This window comes from Lichenostomus cassidix, chromosome 3 (genome assembly GCF_008360975.1).
Source record: "Lichenostomus cassidix isolate B80296 chromosome 3, HeHo_3.0, whole genome shotgun sequence".
NCBI classification, from domain to species: domain Eukaryota; kingdom Metazoa; phylum Chordata; class Aves; order Passeriformes; family Meliphagidae; genus Lichenostomus; species Lichenostomus cassidix.
The window spans coordinates 24996207-25015682 of NC_139483.1; the positions used below are offsets into that span (position 1 = coordinate 24996207).

The window sequence follows — 19476 nt, forward strand, 5'->3', positions numbered from 1 at the left end:
GGAAACTGCATTAAAGAGATTCTGTGTCTAAAAAATACATCAGCCTGAGCACTGATGACTTTGTACTAAGTGCTGAGGTTAGAAAGCTAGATTCAGAGTCCACTTTGAAGTTTTTTGTGAAGTTCATCTTAAGTATCTGAGGTATGATCTCTATCAAGCTGCATTCCAGAAAAATAAGCCTCAGCATAAAATGTGCAATTTGTCCATGGGAGACAGATGGTTGCTGCATAAGCTGAGCTGGAAGATCTGTAGTTAAGTAGCATCATCCATGTGCAAGAAAGCAGACTGTAAAATTAACCTCTGAAAGGACCACAAGTTTATGTTTTTCTGGTGTTAACAACATAGCTAGAAAGGTTTTAGCCCTTAACCTAGCTCCTGGTGCTCCTTTCTATTTTTTTGTCTTTTCTGTTCAAGGTTACAGTCCCCTTGAATCTGCTGTCTAAGCTGCTGGCTTCCAAACCCACTGCAGTCAAAGTCACAAAGTTTCAAAATACTAAAGCTAACTTTGCACTTCTTCAGTGGAACAGTTCAAAGAGTAAGGGCAAAAACATCTCAGCCAGCAGTTCTGAAAGAAAAGAAATTGCTGGCACAATGTAGTGGTGAGTAGCTGTGGCAGGGCAGAAGCGTTAATGTTTTCAGGTAGTGATACTGACATTGAAAATAGATGTGGATCTACAGCATTAAATTATGCCTGTGATTGTTTTGTTCTTTCTCAAATCTTCATCTCCTTTGTAACTTGCTGGTTTAAAAGTAATGTGGTGGGGAAAGGTTGTGTTTTGTTTATCTTTGTTATTGGTTCTTTTCCCCCAACTGTTGTAACTATAGAGATGCTGAAATTAATTTGAAAATTATAGCTGTAGCTCCTAGGCATATATGCTACCTGGTGATGGTGATGACTTGCAAATTTTTTTTTAATTCCTGGTTTTGAAGCCTATTTGGCTTCTTTCACAACATCCTGGCAGGAAAAGTTTTTGGTAGTAGGCTCTATATTGAAGTTTTACGTTGGTACTTAATTTCTTTCTGTCAATATCTTTGGTCAGCTGACATCCTTCCTAAAGGCAACACCCATGGCCACAGATCACCTCAAACCAAAACAAAATCCTCCACACAAATAAATCCCAGGAATGGTAATTACTCTTCTTCTGTGTAGTTCATTTTTAAGTGAAAATAAAACATTCATATCTTATTCTTGGATTGCAATAATTTGTTTGATTCTGCGAGTATTTGTGGCTGTGTAGTTAGAGTAGCTGTTAAAGCCAAGCTTCAAGTAGAGCTCTTGCTCAAAGCTTCAATAACTATTGGCCTAAGGTAAATTCATGTAGTGCCAGCATTTTTGAGGTCAGTAAGTTAAAAGGAAGACCAAGTTTTCTGGTATCAAAATCCAAAACTGTCTGCACTGTGTGTAGACACATGTAGTGCATAAAGTCTGTATGTGTACATAATAGACACTAGAGAGAGACTGCAAGATGGAGACAGAGGAGCTTTCTACCGAGACTAAAGTTTGATTTTTATTTTTTTTGGTTTTTACTTAAACCAGAGAAATTACTTCTTCCTTCACTTTCCATTAGTTTTGAAATTGTTTGTCATAGATACTTTGATTATTTATCATTTACATCTTTAATATCTAGTGCAGCATTTTTTCTGTTGAAATGTCATTCTTTTTTTATAGCAGGAGCACATGTGCTTTGTAACAGGAAACTCTGGCGCTGTTTCTTTTCCACAGCACTGACTTATTAGAAATGACTAGCCTGTTGAGTGAATCCTTCTGAGGAAGAAACATTTTACAGTACACTTTTATGATCTAAGCCCAAAAGATTTATGTTGGACCATTCTCATATTATGAAAAGATATCTTATTGCCTTTGGGACTGTTGGCCATCAAGGTATTAGTTTAGTTCTGATGTTCTCTTTGAAACTGACATGTGATGTGAAAATTACTTTATAGTATCTACAAAAACTTTTATTATGGCTTTTAGACATTGATAATGTAATTATGTGTTGGTTGCTGTCATGGTTTAACCCTAGCCAGCAACTAAGCACCACACAACTGCTTGCTCACTCCCCCTCCTCCCTCCTCAGTGGGATGGGAAAGAGAATCATAAAAATGAGAAAATTAATGGGTTGAGACACAGACTTTTAAATGGGACAGGGAAGGAAGAAAAATAATTAAAATATGCAAAACAAGTGATGCACAATGCAATTGCTCACTGCTTGCCAACTAATGTGAGCCAGTTCCTGAGCAGTAGCCCCTGGCCAGCTTTCTTCCCAGTTTTTACATTGAGCATGATGTCATATGTTTGGGTGTATCTTTTTGGCCAGTTTGGGCCAGCTGTCATGGCTGTGTCTCCTCCCAACTTCTTGTGCCACTCCAGCATTCTCCATTGGCAGGATATGAGAAGCAGAAAAGTCCTTGACTTAGTATAAACACTGCATAACACACTGATGTTTTCAGTTGTTGCTATCAACATTATTCTCAGTCTGTATCCCAACCACGGCTCTATACCAGCTATTAGGAAGAAAATTAATTAACTCTATCCCACCTGAAAGCAGGACTATATCCAACCCTTATTCTATACCATTTGCATCCTACCCAGGTTCCACACTTTCCCACGTAATCCCTATGACTTTTCCTGTATTTTGATAGATATACACAGAGATACTCCAATAGTATATGAGCCATCCCTCCAAAATTTCTGTTGAATTTATTTAGTCCATGACTTTGGGCTTCATCTGTCATAGTAGTCCTTCAGGGCAGGAGAGTGTGTGTGTAGTGCTGGACTGTTTTGTGCTGAAGCAGCACTACTTCCATCACTGCTGCGCTCATCTGGTTCTGTCATCAAAATTTATTCATCATTAATCTGGGTAATTCTATTACAATACCCTTGACATGGAATTTAACAGCCATAGTAGTGATTACCTACAATATTTTATAGCAAATAACATTATACAGTTCAAATCATTCTCTGTTCTTACCCAGAATCAAATCCCTTTGAGTTTCACGTTGGGCTTTCCCATCCTTCTGCATTATGCACCAAGTGCACCCAGGCCCTTGAACAAATACAGTCTTGTGGATGATCACTGGATCTCCTGTTCAGGTCACTTGATGTTTCTTTGTTTTATGACAAAACCAGTTTTCAGAAAGATTTGAACTATTTTTTCTCTCTCTCAAAAACTTATGTTACTGTATTGCCCCACACAGTACTGTCATCCACGTATTAGGTATTCTAGAACTTTGCCTTGTTTAGATCAGTCCATGGGTAATAGTAGGTCTGTGTTTCCACCCCTGGAGTAGTCACTTCCAGGTGTACCAAATGGGTCTGTACTCAGTTGCCAGTGGCTTGAGAAAACTGGATTAGCAGTATCAACTGTGGCATACTGCTTGGCTGCCTCTGACTCCAGCTTGTATTGAAGGTCCAGCAGGTCTGGCATAGCTGGACTCAGAGGTGGCATGGCTTCATTCAGGCCATGACAGACTGCTGTTAGTCTGTGCTGGCCATGTGGCACTGCTGGAGAGTGAGTGCATTTTGCTGGTCACTCCTTCGCTCTCCATTTGACAAATCAACTTATGGATGGCATCAGGGTGTCTTGGTTGGTGTGATATTGCTGCCAGTGCACTGTTGTGATGGCACCTGTTGTTCTTTGACCCTTAGCAAACCCACACCAGAAGTGTCCTCCAGGAGATGGGGCAAGGTAGACAGCTGTTTAATTTCTACTGTCTTAAAGGCAGCTATTCCAAAAGCCCAGTAAGGGCTTCTGGATCCTTGAAGTTCGCCCTCCTGAGATAGTTTAGGCAAAGGATGCGCTGGAGTCACAGGGCCAGGCACAAGGAGGTGCTTTTGCCACTTGTTCCCAGTCAGGCTCACTTTGGCCTCCAGCAGAGTTAGCTGTTGGGATTGCCCTGTCACTCCAGAAGCACAAATGGTGCCTGCCCCTGTGCAGCAGTGTTTGCTGGAGACTTCAACTCCTGTAGGTCTGCTGTTCCAAGTCATCCAATCCACACAGTCCAGTAAACCCAGCTGTTTCTTGCCTCCATCTGGCTGGAGACAGGTCACCTCTAGTTCTGGTTGTAGTATTCACTGTTCACTTGTAAATGTAAATCAGAAGCCCCTTGAAGATCAGGAGTAAGAGCAGCCCTTCTAATCTGTGTGGGGAACTGCCCACTAGAGACTGGGGCAGCAATGTCCTGCAGGAACCCTGTCTTGTGATTGTTTTTCCTTGCAACACCCCTACTCATGCCTCTAGGGTCAAGGCAGATTTTCCATCCCACTTTGTGTCCTCATGTTACCCACACAAGTAAAACCACAGGGTGGCCTGTGCTGTATGTGATTACTCCTAATAGTTGGAACACTGGTCCATACAGGTGGGGAATAGGATGCATCTGCCTTCCTTGTCCACAGCCAAGGTATAGGCCTATAGCAAGGAAGAAGCATTTTCTTTGCATTGTTGGCTGATTTGTCCCCCACTTGTCCTTCTCCATCTTTTCAGGTCATTACTACCAATAAGTTGGCATGTGACAGTGGTGCATCCCATGCAAACTTCCACCACATGGGTCATGTGCACTTGGCTTTGTCTGGGTCTTTGGATGACTGCTTGTTGTCCAGATCATCATAAATTTCCTCCAGCATGGCTTATTGCCTCAAATACCAGATGCCTCTACCCATGATGGTGCACTTGGCTGGGTGGCATAGCATCTTCCTTGAAAGAATACTTATCCTTCATACCTGACAGGAGCCACTTACAGGCTATAGGTGCTGTAGGTGCTGTTTTTCAGTTGCTTTCTTAATGCCCTCTTCTGTAGAATGGGGTCCCAGCTGCTTGGCTTCTCTACCCTCTAATTCCAGGCTACTGGCGCTGTTACGTTCCAGCATTGGAGCAGACAGGTGATGATGGCTGATATCTTTTTGCGTATGTCGCAGCTCGCTCGAGGATAGGGATCACATGGTTGACTGTCTCTTTTATGTGTTCTGCCTCCTGTCTTGATGGCCTTGCTACTTCATGCCTCACTAAATGAGCTCACCTTCGTATATCTCTCTCCTTGTGTATAACAGGGGCTGATACAGGCACAAGCTGGTGCTTTGGTTCAGCCACAGTGCTTGTCACTGGGGTTGGAGCAGCCCCTGTGCCCATCATTTTGCCATCACATCCAGAGGCCTTTTTTTGCCCTCAAAGGTACTGTATAGTATTGAACATGGCTCAGTAGGCCTGGGCCAGGCCACAGCATATTGCTGTGTTTTTTAACTCTGGAATTGCCAGGGTAACAGTTCAGTTTTTCCAAATATTTAGCTAGTTTTCCAAATCTTTAGCTAGTTTTTCCAGATTTTGCATTTTTTCAGGGCTGAAGTTCCAAAGCACTGGAGGTACCCACTCTCCTAGGCACTTGCCCAGACTATCCCACACACCCTGCCAGTTAGCACTATCCAGCCTCGGGGCAGACCCCTGGGTGCCATTCTGAAACAGTTGTTTACCCTTAAATAAGAACATATTCAGAAGGCAGAGCAATAGGAATGCTGGTTTGAGCATCCCAAGGATAATAAAAATTCCCAAGTGCTGTTTTAATTAGCTGGGAGAAGAAGGGGGAGGTCAAGGGAGGTACCAGTCTCCCCCATGGACTGGGTCTCTGAGAAGAGGTGAGAGTTGCAATTATTAGTAGTTTCCTATAGATGGCTCCCCAAGTATGGAGATGTCAGCAGTGCTGAGTATAAAATACCAGATCAGTTTGACAGCTGGCAATTCTGTCATATTATGAGCCAGTGTTACAGAATACACCAACATAACCTTAGCCCAGTTCCCATGGGTAACAAACAGCACCAGGGGCAATATATACAAGTGAAGTATTACATGACACAACTTCATGAACAAACACACCAACTTTGAGGGCAAATGCATCACCACTGTGACCAGCAACTAAACTAGTATAATGACTACTTATAACAAATTTCTTCTGATGTGTACTAGTCAAATTTGTCATCATCTCAACCTGTCATGCCCTGTGTTGGGCACCAAAAATGACTGTTGTGGTTTAACCCCATCCTGCAACTATGTACCACACAGCTGCTCACTCACTATTTGACCCAGTCAGATGGAGGAGCGAATCAGAAGAATAAAAGTGAGAAGACGTGTGGGTTGAGATTAAGACAGCTTAATGGGACAGAAAGGGAAGAAAATAATAATGATAAAAGAACTAAAATATGCAAAACAAGTGAGGCACAATGCAGTTGCTCATCACTCACTGACCAATGCCCAGCCGGCTCCTGAGCAGTAGCCCTGGCCAGCCTTCCTCCCAGTTTATATATTAAACATGATGTCATATAGTATGGAATATCCCTTGGCCTGGTTTGGGCCAGCTGTCCTGGCTGTGTCCCTCACAACTTCTTGTGCCCCTCCTCTCCTGCCTTCTCGCTGCCAGGGTATGAGAGCTGTCAAGTCCTTGACTTACTATAACTAACAGTACTTAGCAACAACTAGAAACCTCTGTGTGTTTTCAACATTATTCTCATACTGTATCCAAACCACATCTCTATACCAGCTACCAGGAAGACAATTAACCCTATACCAGCTCAAGTCAGGATAACTCTGGCCTTCATGACAGCCATCAAGTAAATATTTCTACCTGTTAAATATAAATCTAAATGAAAAGGAGCATGCTTTTCACTTAAAGTACCTGGCTATATCCCCCTTTATGATATAGTAGAAAATCATTAGTATCTATACCTGAGCAAGAACCATTTCTCAATTTTTAAGTAGATCTTTGGAGAAGGTAATCAAGACTGGTTGTTTGTCTTTTAAATGTAAACACAAGCTTATGCATGGACCTGGTTCTAAAGCTCTTTGCTATATGGCTGATCTAATACCAAAGAGTGTTCACTGTGTAGCTGGGGCAGAAAGGATATTGACCATGAGTTTTTCTTGCATGTCAGAGGACATGACTTTTGCCTTCATAGCACTGTACCTCAAAAGGCTAGATGTCTTTAGTTTCCTGAGCCTGAATTGTTGCCTATGTTGCCTGTATATGGGATAAGGACCTCGTGTAGGATTTGTCTCGGGTAGAAAGTGTTAGAGAAAAATATAGGTTGGAACTTCAGAGAAGGAAGCCTTGGGTTAGATTTTTGCTCTGGGAAGGGGATGTTAGCTTTTGTTAGACACTTGTTGCCCTGACCTCTCTTGGAAATGACTCAGCTATTGATGTAAGACTAGAGATGAACAGTGTGCACTAGAGAGGTAGTTGGAGCCTCAGTTTTAGCAGTGTATTGCTCAGATTCAGCTTCTTCATTGCCAGAGAGGGGCAAAGGCCAGTAATTTCTTCAGTTTCTCCTCTGTAAAGGCATTCAAAAAGCCTTTGAGCCTTGGCAATTATTGATTCTTGTCAGACAATACATTTAAAAAAAAAAATTATTATTGTTTTATACTTTCCCAGAGTTGGAAAGACTACGAAGAGAAGAGAGTCCTAGGGGTTCATTCTTGATCTGAATGATATATAGTGTTTAAAGGACAAGTCTGTGGAGCATGGACGAGAACTAAGTCCGCCTCAATTTCCAGGAAAATTTTTGGGAATTACACTAGACATGGTCTTTCTGGTTTTGAAAGTTTCAACTAATAATTTTATGTGGGGTAAACATTTTTACCACAAGGAAATTAATATATTTTCTCAAACCAATCTGTTATGCAATTAAATTTCATTTGAAAATGGGATCTTTGGAAAGTAAATCTCAAGACTGAAGGATACTGAATTTTTGAGTTTATGCCAGTTGAAGCCATGACAGAATTAGTGGTTTGCATGTGGGTGCTTCATCTCTTCCTGTGCTGACTGTTTTATCTTGAGACTGAATCTTGCTCTACAAAGATGTTTGGGGCTAAATGCCCTAACTCCCTCAAGAAATGTTGAAACGTTTTGACTGAGAGGAAGTATGATGAGGTCTTTCTTAAAAACGTGGGTAGTGGAAGGGTATTCGTGCTTAAAATACATGATACGGAGTGGTCACTTCGCCCAAGGCTAGGCCTTACGAGTAGATAGATCTTGGTAGGCTGGACAGATGGTCTGTTGGTAACCTCAGGAGGTATAATAAAGTTATGTACCTGGAACAAAGTAACTTTGTCCCACTGTACAGCCCAGGTGATGACTGTGTCAGGAATGAGCTTTGCAGGAAAGAACTGTGGGGTCCTGATGGAGAACCAGGACAAGTGAGGTGAACATTAGGCAGCACTGTGCCTGTAGTGAGCAAAGTTTGACACATACTAGAAGAGGTGTATCCAGCATTTTGGGAGAAGTGATGCTTTTCCTCTGTTTGGAACTTGTAAGGCTGCATCTGGAATAGAGTGTGGACTCCTCACCTCCCAGTACAAGAAAGGCACAGACATGCAGGAGCAAGCTGAGCTGAGAACCACTCTGAGAGGCCATGGCATGTGATGTGTGAGGAGAGGTGAGATATGAGTTTCTTCAGTGTGGAGGAGAAAAGGCCAAGCTGTCTTCCAGCACTGTCATGGAAGGAATAGAGAAGGAGAGTTGTGCTCTTCCTGGAGGTGTGTGATGAAAGCCTAAGAGGCAGAGGACACAAGTTGATTCCTAGACTTACTGATTGCAAGTCAATCTCTGCATCCTTTATTTGCAATATTAAATGGGATGTTTAGAATATTAAGAGCATAATCTCGAATAATGTGATTTTCTTATGAGTTGTAAAAAAGTGAAGCTACTTATGAAGTAGGTGAAACTAAGGTGTGACACACATCTTTGGTGTTTTAAGTGTGTTTTAGTTTACATACTAACAATGCAATGCTTGGCTCACAGGCCTTTGCAATTACATAGGTTTTGATCTTTTTCCTCACTCAGTCACATAATTTCTTCCACATTTTTGATTTTAAGAGCATAAGGGCATACTTAACACATTTAAAGGAATCTCATAGGAGATCTGAAGTATTGGAGGATATCTGTCATTTTGGCAGCATTTCAGTCCTGTATGACAATTTTACTGGTATGAATGTTTTATGTGCTCTTAAAATAGTTTTATATTGTGTGTAATTTGTGAATTAGGGATCATTAGCTATTAGAATCCTTTCACTAGTCTCCTTTACTGATGTTAGTTGCACTATTAAACTATATGGAACTTGTTCAGCTCTTAGCTGAAAACATAATTTGCTGAGAATTCTGGTTTGTGGTGGTATGTTGCACTGCCTTGCTTGGCTTTTGTGATATGCTCTGACACATATTAATTTTGTTTGTTTTCAAAGCAAAGTCAGATGTTTTGAGAGAAAGAGTTGTGAAAAGTTTTGACCACGTATCTCAGTGATGGATATACTTTGTGTGTCCTTTCTACCAATTAAACAGTGTTGCAAATAACTGCTGAGCCAGATCTTGGGGACTGTAATAGTGGAGATTTTCCAGCACTGCATGGAGATAATTTTAGCAGAGGGGTAGTGTGAAGTTTGGTTTATCTATATGTAGCCATGTGTATGCTTAATATATCTTTAGATGAGGGAAAGGCAGAAGATTAATTGATCTCTTCCTGGCCTAGTAACAAATTCTTAAACTAGAACTAGATCATGACTCTGTAGACTTGTTGGGTATTACTGTGTCAGGGACCAATGACTGCTCAGGATCAGTCATGGCAGAATTCTCACCAATTCTTTTTGGATGAAATTTGCTGTGATTTTCACATCTAAGGATTTCATAGGGTGATGACTTTTAGCATGGTCAGAAGTTGTGGTATCTGAATTTCTGAGATCTGTGGATTAAAGGATGTATTCTCCGCTGACTTTGTAAAGGGCAAGGTAGTTTTTCAGGTCTAGGTGTCAGGTGTCCTGTACTAGACTCAGGTGTCCTACCTGACACTTGAGTCTGGTACAGGAGAGTAAATCAGAAGTCCTATAAAGAAAGCTTCAATGTAGATTATTCATATTTTACCTGTGAGCTTGCTCTCTGGAGGTGGTCTCCAAATACTGAAGAACTTCTAACTTTCTGTGGATTATTTACTTCCCTTAGATAGCTCATATCTCTTGTAATTGAATAAATTTTAATTTTAACATCAAGATCCTTGAACTTAAAATCTTATGTAAGCACATGAAAGTCTTTTAGGGATGGCTGAGAGTTGAGGTTGTTCAGCCTGGAGAAGCCTGGGGAGATTTTATGGAGGCCTTTAAGTACCTAAAGATGATATACAAGAAGGCTGAAGAGGGACTATTGGCGAAGTGCAGTGAGAGGACAAAGATAATGGCTTTAAACTGAAAGCAGGTAGGTTTGTATTAGAGGTTTGGATTAGAAAGAAGTTCTTTGCTGTCAGGGTGGTGAGGCACTGGAAGAGGTTTCCCAGAGAAATTGTGAATGTCTCATCCCTGGAAGTGTTCAAGGCCAGGTTGGATGGGGCTTTGTGCAGTACTTTTTGGAAAGTGACCCTGCCCATGGCAGGGGGGCTTGGAAGAAGATGATCTTTAAAGTTTTTTCTAGTTCAAACCATTCTGTGATTCTATAGTAAATATTGAAAGGCTGTTTTATGAAGGACTGAGTATAACTTGTTAAGAAATTCCTGTGAGAGGTTTTCTTGTATTTAAGTGGGAATTGCTGCCTTGTTTCCTTTGGCAGATGGTCTGTTCCCATATTGTCACTTTTGCCATGCCTTACAAGAATACAGAAGTAGTATGGTACATGAAAAGCTAGCAAGACCAGTCAGATCTTATTTATGAACATGAGTTGGTTTTCTTCACGGCACAGTAAAACTCGGAAGAGAGTAGGAGTGATACAGTTGTTATTTTTCCATTATAAATTAGTTTCTGCAGAGGATGACAAAATCAGCAGGGCTGAAAAGGTATGTGAACTACTCTGCCTTCATATGGAGATTGTTTAATTTTCATGAAGTACCTCTTTAAAAAAGACAGCAACCCAGGAAAAAACCAACTAAAATGCAAACAGATATTGGTAAATTCACACTTCATTAATGTCATATATTTTTTTTCCTCCTATATAGTTGTTGACTATTGCACATGTGCATGCTTTATCACTTGTTTTATAAAGAAGACACACAGGAAGTGGACAACAAAGCTTGTATGGATTGGTGGTTTTATAAATAAGACTTTTTTTTTCTGTTTTCCAGATTCAATATTGCATAAACATGGGTGCATTTTTGGATAAACCAAAAACTGAAAAACATAATGCTCATGGTGCAGGGAATGGCTTGCGTTATGGCCTCAGCAGTATGCAGGGATGGAGAGTGGAAATGGAAGATGCTCACACAGCTGTTGTAGGTATTCCCCATGGCTTAGAGGACTGGTCCTTTTTTGCTGTCTATGATGGTCATGCAGGATCTCGTGTTGCAAATTACTGCTCCACGCACTTATTAGAACACATCACTAACAATGAAGACTTTAGGGCGACAGAAAAACCTGGATCTGCTCTTGAACCTTCAGTGGAAAATGTCAAGAGTGGGATCAGAACTGGCTTTTTGAAAATTGATGAGTATATGCGCAATTTCTCAGACCTCAGAAATGGCATGGACAGAAGTGGCTCAACAGCAGTGGGAGTTATGATTTCACCTGAGCATGTATACTTTATCAACTGTGGTGATTCACGTGCTGTTCTCTATAGGAATGGACAAGTCTGTTTTTCAACACAGGATCACAAACCTTGCAACCCGAGGGAGAAAGAGCGAATCCAGAATGCAGGAGGCAGTGTAATGATTCAGCGTGTTAATGGTTCATTGGCAGTTTCTCGAGCTCTGGGGGACTATGACTACAAATGTGTTGACGGTAAAGGCCCTACAGAACAACTTGTTTCTCCAGAGCCTGAGGTGTGTGAAATTTTAAGGGCAGAAGAAGATGAGTTTATCATCCTGGCTTGTGATGGAATCTGGGATGTAATGAGCAACGAAGAGCTCTGTGAATTTGTAAAGTCTAGACTTGAAGTATCAGATGACCTGGAAAAAGTGTGCAATTGGGTAGTGGACACTTGTTTACATAAGGTATGTAACTTTCCTCCAAGCAGGTGCTCTAAAATTATCTTCTGGTTAGATGGGTACAGTGTTAACAGCAGTTCCTGACCTACTGTTCCCCTTCTCTGTCTTCCTTGCCTTAAAGTTCTGTAGCCATTTGACTATATATCCTTGTTGAAGAATATACAGCCTCAGTCTTTATGCTTGGAGAGGTGATAGCAATTGCAAAAATAAGGGTTGTTTTATTTTCTGAAGTAGTGCTTGCATATGGTTCCAACTGTAAACTTTGATTCTAAATACAAAATTTATAAAATTATTCAATTCTGAGGAAGGTACTTGGTGGGGTGTTTTGTTCTTTGAAGTTGGGTAGTGTTTGTATCTTTTGCATCACACCAGCATTGGCACCATCTCCTCTTCACAGTATCTCAAGGTTTGTCTGTCGCCTGAAGTGGTGCCCTCAGCTCATTGTGGCTTAGGTGGAGTAACACTACTCTTGCATCTGAGCTTGCTTGTGCTCCTCAGATTTAGTTTGTTTGGAGTGACTACCATTCAGTCTATATATGTTAAATAGGTACTTCATTTCCAGCATTCCCTGAAAAGTGCAGCTCCTACTGGTGCAGAGTTCCTTTGTTAGGCCACAGACTAAATGTGCAATGTTGAGGAAAAATTGAAATTCACAATTGTAACTCTGAAGGGTAAGTTGTGGGGTTTTTCCCAGAAATAGGGTTGTGTTCCAGTATATACCATACAGTGTATGGTTGCTTTAAATGTTGTGGCTTTTCTGACCAAGCTTGACCAACTTTGTTAAAGGATGGTCACTCTGGGATACTTCTAGTAAAACTAAGTACTGGCCAAGTGTTTATTTTCCAGAGTCAGATCCTGGATATCTGTAACCATATTAGAATGTTGTCTTCTGTCTTCAGGCTGTGAATTGTACCACATAACACTAAGTGATAGGTGTCCTCATATGCTTGGTACAAAAAAGAATGCAGACTAGCTCCTGAGTAGTATTTCTAAAGGAATTAATTCTGGTGTCAAATCTTAATAAATTGTTTCAAGGAGAAGGATTTGTTGTGATAGATGATTAGAATTATCTGGTAGCTTGGGTTTACACAGCAACACTATGCAATGACTAATGGCACTTAATATTCTACCAAAAAAAAAAAAAAAAAGTTAAGATTTGATTTTCAAACCAGTAATTTAAATTATGGTTCTGATGGATCTCCTTGTAAGAGACTTAGAATTGTCTTTTTAAATTTGGCTGTGAATTGTAATTTTGAAAATTAAACATAAGCAGGAAAGTGGTATCAGAGTATGCTAGTAAAGAACTGGCATTGCAATTAGTACCTAAAAAAGCCATTGGGTGATATTTCTGAGCACATGATAGTCTGTAAGGTCAGCTTGGCCATACAAAACAAATTCATGTTCTATACTTGCTTCAAGGTGCTGTGTGACACAGGTGTATTCTGATAAACACACTTGTAATGCATGTAATGGCTTACATGAATGCCCTGCAACTAAAACAAATTAGTTGCTTGAGCTAAGCTATTCTAATAGTTTAGGAGAGTATTCTGCATTTCATTTTGCAACAGGAGTTGTTTTACAGTTTGGCTTAAGGTAACATTACACGACTATCTAGTTTCTGACCTGTTTTATTGATGCTATTTTTAAATGGTTGACATGTAAGTAAGTCCATTAATTATTTAAGCTTAATTACTAAGAACATACAGTCAAAATTAGTAAAATTAATTCTAGTGAGCATTACAGTTGGGATACTTAAAGGTTCTTATTGATCAAAATACAGGGTTTTTTCAGGGTTTTTTTTCCCAGCTCTGTCTGTAGTACTGCATTTGGAAAAAGTACAAATTTGATTAGAGTGGAAAAATGAAGACTAAGACTACAGATACTAACTTCTCTCTTTTTTTTTTTTTTTTGGTCATGCAGGGGAGTCGTGATAACATGAGTATTGTATTAGTTTGTTTTTCAAATGCTCCTAAGGTCTCAGATGAGGCAGTGAAAAAAGATGCTGAGTTGGATAAGTACTTGGAATCACGGGTTGAAGGTAAGAAATCCATTTAGTTCACTAGATAGTTATCACACTATTGTGCTCTTTATCACGATCGAATTGTGATTTGTTCACTATCTTGAGCATGAAAACAAAAGCCGCCAAAGATGTTATGCCAATTTATGTTGGGTTAAATTCAGGCCTGGTTATAACTCTGGACTTTGTATGTCAGAATGTTGTAGGCCATGTGCTTAGTTTATCCTGCAAACATTTTCCTAATGTGAGCTTTTAAGTTTTTACTGCTGTCTTAACAGGTTAAAATGCAGCTATTGGCCTTGCAAAGTGTTGTATCAGCTCAGTAAATTGTGATCTTGCTGATGTCCTGCTTATGAAATATTAAAAGGGATATTTATTCTATTTCTTCCCTTTTTCTGTGCAAGTTTTTGACACAAAGAAAAAGCTGTACTAGGTTTTTGTGCCAATGTCCCAGTAATCTGGATAGCTGACATAGCCAACCTAAATTTGCAAATATTTGTATGAAAGTCTTCAGGTACAAGTATCTCTGAGCACACAGCTGTTGTGTGGTGGTGTCTTTTCCTCTTGTTTGAATGGGATCTAAATTGAAATGGATTGTATTTTTCTAATTTCTGTTGAGATTACAGGGCGCTAGTGGTCACTTCAAATGCTAACTCTAGGCCTGTTTGTTGGAATTTGGCTGACATCCCAGGCTTCCTAGATGACACTAGTTAAGATAAATACCTGTTATCTTCTCTGTCAGAGTAGAGTACATGAGCTGTTAATAGGCTCTGGGAGAGAGCCAGGAGCAGTTGCCTTCACTGGCAGCAGTCAGGTGTGCACAGTGGTTACAGGTTAGTATTCCCAGCTTCCTGGTGGCTTCTCTGTGTTAGCAAGTAGGTGAAAAATATATGAGCTGCAGTGTATTTTATTCCTTTTCTAAGTGACTGTTGAGATAAATAGAAAAGCTGTCAAGTAACTTGTGATCAGAGTGACTGGATTAATTAATCTCTTAACTGATTAATTTCAGCTCTATTACCATATTTAACTAAATAATACACATACCAAAAAAGATAGTCAAGAGTTTGTAGACTGAACTGATGTGGAGTCATTCCAAATATAACTCAAAATGATTCTTTAGCTTAAGTGCTTCAGAGAAATTAGTTGCTCCAAAGCTTGAACTTCTGTTGCTTTGGCTCTTAATTGTTTTTTCCCTGCTTGAGCTCCCTGTGTCATTCTGTGTTCTGCTAATTGGATAGAGTTCAAGGCCTTCAAATGGCAAGAAGTTAGCAAGAAATGAGAGTTAGCATATCTGAGGAAATTCTGACAAGAAGTGGAGAAATTAAATAAAAGAGATGTTAGAAGAACTTGAAATATCTATCTGATTTTTAACAAATTTTTTGCATTAATGAATTCTATGAAATTGTAATTTTGATATAGTGTTCTTAATTAAAAGAAAAAAAGTTGTTGGGCTACAGTTTACTTTACATGTACCTTGAATATTATTAGTTCAGAAATGATAAAAGCTATAGCAAAAGGTTTCAAACCACCAAGCAGCATGAGGAAAATTGTTTAGAAATATGTTGTGATTTTTAAAAATAGTATCGGATTTAAAGGTTTAAGTAGTGAGCAGGAATACTTTTGACTGAAAAACCAAAACAAAAAAAAAACCAAAACATGGGGGCAAGATTATAATCTCAAGTGCTGGAGCAGGGAAAAGTTTTGGAATATGGGAATTTCTTTTTGGTTAGGAAAAGACAAGTGCCTTAATCAGTTTTACATTCACCTTTTGACTAAGTGTAGTGTAGAAAACAGTGCATAAAGGAGTTGTGCCTGAAAGGTTTAAACTGTCTTTAATTCTAAATATGTAAAACCTGGTAGAAATGTTGTGAAATTGATAATACGGATAATATGAATTTGTTTAAAATACTTTTGTAGATGATGGCTATTCCTTTCAAAAAGCAAGTAAAGATGTCTGAATACAAATTAACAAGAAAGATATTTTAAAAATTTTGTTAGAGTTAACAGTTCACAAGTTATGTGCAATTGGTTGATAGCCAATAACAATTTTATTTATACCTGTAGTAAAAACATTCTGCAAAAAAATAACCGTGTCTTTGAACTACCAAGCTGCAAAGATAGGTGGTGTTTGAAATAAAGCTATGAGTTCTCTTGGATACTCTCCTCTTTCACTAAGTGACTAATATAAATCAGAGCAGCGTTAGAACCTAGTATAAAATCCTTTGGGACTTCCTAAAGCAATTTTGGTTTGATCACTGGTGTTTGTTCCTAATCAGTATATACACTGTTTTGTTCCTGTTCCCTTGTGGACCTTAAATTTCAAGCTGACTGTACTACCAATCAAACCTTTTAGGCAACAGATTTTTTTTCACTATTTGAGCATTTTAAGCTCTGGCTCAGGGAGAAAAGCAGTGTTTAAGGCATGCTTTTGTTTGATTTTAAAAACGTAAAAAAGGAAAAATGTGTTGAAAGCTGTTTAATACTTGTGCGTGTATTTGTGTAATGAGTTAGTAGTTCCATAAGATCTTTCCAGAGTTCTTAAAAGAGAATTACTGGTTTTATACCAAAAGAGATTTTTTATTTTAACAGATTTATTAAAAAGCAAACTCAGCAAGTCATAGTTTAGAGCACCAATGCTCTTTTGCTAGTTTGGGTTTTGAGGTTGACAGAATGTGGATAACTGCATTCCAAAGCTGCCACTTCTAGAGTATACTGAAATACTTAATGAGGTTAAGCTTGTGCTTGAGTCATTTATGGCTCTGAGCACAGCCCTGCTTCTGGTTTGAGTCATTTAATGGGTCCATCTCCAAAGTACAGTCATGGAATCACAGAGTGGTTTGGGTTGGAAGGAACTATAAAGATCATCTAGTTCCAGCCCCACCCACTGCCATAGACAGGAGACCTTCCACAGGTGTTTTGGGCAGTAGTGAGGTTATGCTAGGTCACTCTTTTCTTACTGCCCCTTTGCAAATACTCTGTTCTGCTCTCTGTTTTTCAGAGATCCAAAGTATGGTCCCACAAAGAGAAAACTAGGCACAGAAGTCAATTCATTTCTCTATGTTTTTGTTTATTTGAAAGGGTGTATCAGAATTGCCATTAATAACAGAAAAACCACAGAACCCCACAAAATCCAGAATATAATGTTGTAATAAATTAAATTATTTGTTTATCCTATCTTTGGATAGTAGCCAAGATACAGAATGACTGAAGGTTTTTTAGATGATGCTTGAGGGGATTCATTCTTAATTCTTCTGGTTTGTAGCTCAAACAGGTTTTTATCTAGAAAAGTGTCTACAGGAAATGGCACTCCGTTCCTTGCTTTTTCAGAAAAAAATTGTCTCTTAAAAATAAGTGACTCCTGCCTACAACTACAATTTATAGTTAACTTAGTGAACCTTTTTATGCTGTGGTAGTGGTTGAATGAATAGAGGCTGATGACTGGAAGGTGGTAGTGTTACACCTGTGTGAGTGTATACACAGATTTTACACATTCATCTTAACAGCAGCTCTGATGAAAGAGAGCACGTGAAGATTTACTCCAGTTTAGGCAGTTCTTTTCCAAGGTAGAAGAACTTACTAGCACTGGACTTGACTGGTGTCATACTTCAGCTTTGATAATGGAATACTGTGTTTTTAATTATTCCTCGTCAGTTCTGTATTCTATTTTGGCCACTTGAGTTCTAATATTATCTATCCATTGTATATCCTCCTGATTGCATGATGGTCGGAGATGCACTGGAGATTCAGGCCTTTGAGACTACAAGGTGTTACTCACAAGGAAGTGTGACAGAATCCCTGGGAAGCGTTGGCTTTGTGGATGTAATGTGTTGCACTGCAGTGGGACACTAACTGGAACAGACTCCCAGCTGCTGTCTTTTTCAGCGAGAACAGGCTGCTATCTCCAGGGTATTTCATTCAGTTCACAGTCTCTTTCTGAATTTCTCTTAGAGAGAAAGGCTTGATGCATACTGGAAAGACAGACTATGAATTTGAGCTCTGTTCGACCATGCAAACACTGTTAATTTAAAATGTGAAAAATGTTTTCATGTTTACATGTAACTTTTTCGTAATGTCTGTGTTAAAAGGTGATAATATCTCATGTTTCAGTGTCTCAGCCAATGGGTGGTATTAATTCAGGACTTCTTCTGTTTTTAAATTAGAAATTATGGAAAAATCGGGTGAAGAAGGAATGCCTGATCTTGCTCATGTTATTCGTATTTTAACTGCAGAGAATATCCCTAATTTACCACCAGGAGGTGGTTTAGCTGGCAAGTGAGTACAGTACTGGAATTTCTTGGACTGTTAAATTCACTGAAACTCTTTCATTTAAATATTTTAATTTTTTCTTATTGTAATAGCTATACTGAAATCAAGGGGGTTTTTTATATTTGAAGCTAGTTTGCCTTTTGCAGTATATAAACATTTGTGTCACTGTTCCCATTCCAGAATGGTAGAGACGAAACACATCAATCATATTCTGGTATATAACATCCTAGTTTATTATTTCCATATAGCCATTTCAAAAAATAAAAATATATGTATTCTTGTCTTTTTACTGCTTTACATTTAAGAGCTATCAAAATGCCAGGAGATCAGTTTTCCTCATCTCATGTTCTCCCAACCACTTAGTATCCTTTATAAGTTTGGGACAGTACTTATTTGCTCAGCAAACAGTCTCATTAAAAAATTATTTTTATTTAAGTCTGAAACTGAATGGTAGATAACCAAGAATATCAAACTAGAATATGCATCTTACAACAGGAATAAACCCTCAGAAAAATTACATTGGTTTTCTGGGGCACCCATTGGTGATGTTCTAGCAAGCTGTAACTTGAGGATTTCAATGAAAAGAATTTAGGATTGTGTAAACAATTGTTAATCTAGAATTCCCCAGACAGCAGGACTCATTATTGTTCGCTGGCATAGAGCATGTTGTTTCTGGAATATTTGTATTTTACAAAATGTGAAGTCCTGTGCTCTGAGCATTTGTGTGTGTGTGTACATATATTTTTACTGCATGTAATGTTAATGAGCACTGTTTGCCATGATTATATCTTTCTAGCCTTGGAAGTATCTGTACATTCTGGACCTTTTTCTAAACTTGTGTGCATTCCAGGCATTCAGAGAAGTTTTGGTGTGCCTGTTCTTCTTGGTGCCTCCTGACTGCTGTGTTTTGTTGTTTTGCTTATGAAAAACTGCATCATGTGCTGCTTCACGATTCTGGAACCTTGATATATACATTGTTTTAATTTATTGTGATCCAGGTTACATTTTTTGTGGACTTGGTTCCGAATTTGCATTTTGGTGCCTTTCTCTTCATCTGACTTTTAAAGTCCCCTGACTTCAGGGGTGTATCTGCAGTTTCATTCAAGGGAGTATTACACAGTTTTAAGTTATTTGTTCTTGGCCTCCAAACGTAGGACAAAGATGGGCAGTGGCGTATTTAAGTTCATTTTACTTGCAGGAAATTAATGGAAGTCTTGGAAAAAATATTACTACACAACTGAAACCCACGTAATGCGTA

General features: G+C 39.1%; 1 protein-coding gene across 6 annotated transcripts in view; it reads left to right on the plus strand.

Annotated features, from left to right (window-relative positions):
• Positions 1-19476, plus strand: part of PPM1B (protein phosphatase, Mg2+/Mn2+ dependent 1B) — a 58751-nt gene that overhangs the window by 28239 nt on the left and 11036 nt on the right. For 4 of the 6 annotated variants that reach the window (XM_085054991.1, XM_085054990.1, XM_085054989.1 and 1 more), the window contains 3 exons: positions 11078-11941; positions 13856-13973; positions 18113-18224. In XM_085054991.1, coding sequence (XP_084911117.1) covers positions 11096-11941; positions 13856-13973; positions 18113-18224 — 1076 coding nt within the window. In that variant the 5' untranslated portion in view covers positions 11078-11095. The remainder of the gene's footprint in view (positions 1-11077; positions 11942-13855; positions 13974-18112; positions 18225-19476) is intronic. The other 2 variants (XM_085054993.1, XM_085054994.1) reach the window with 1 other exon arrangement.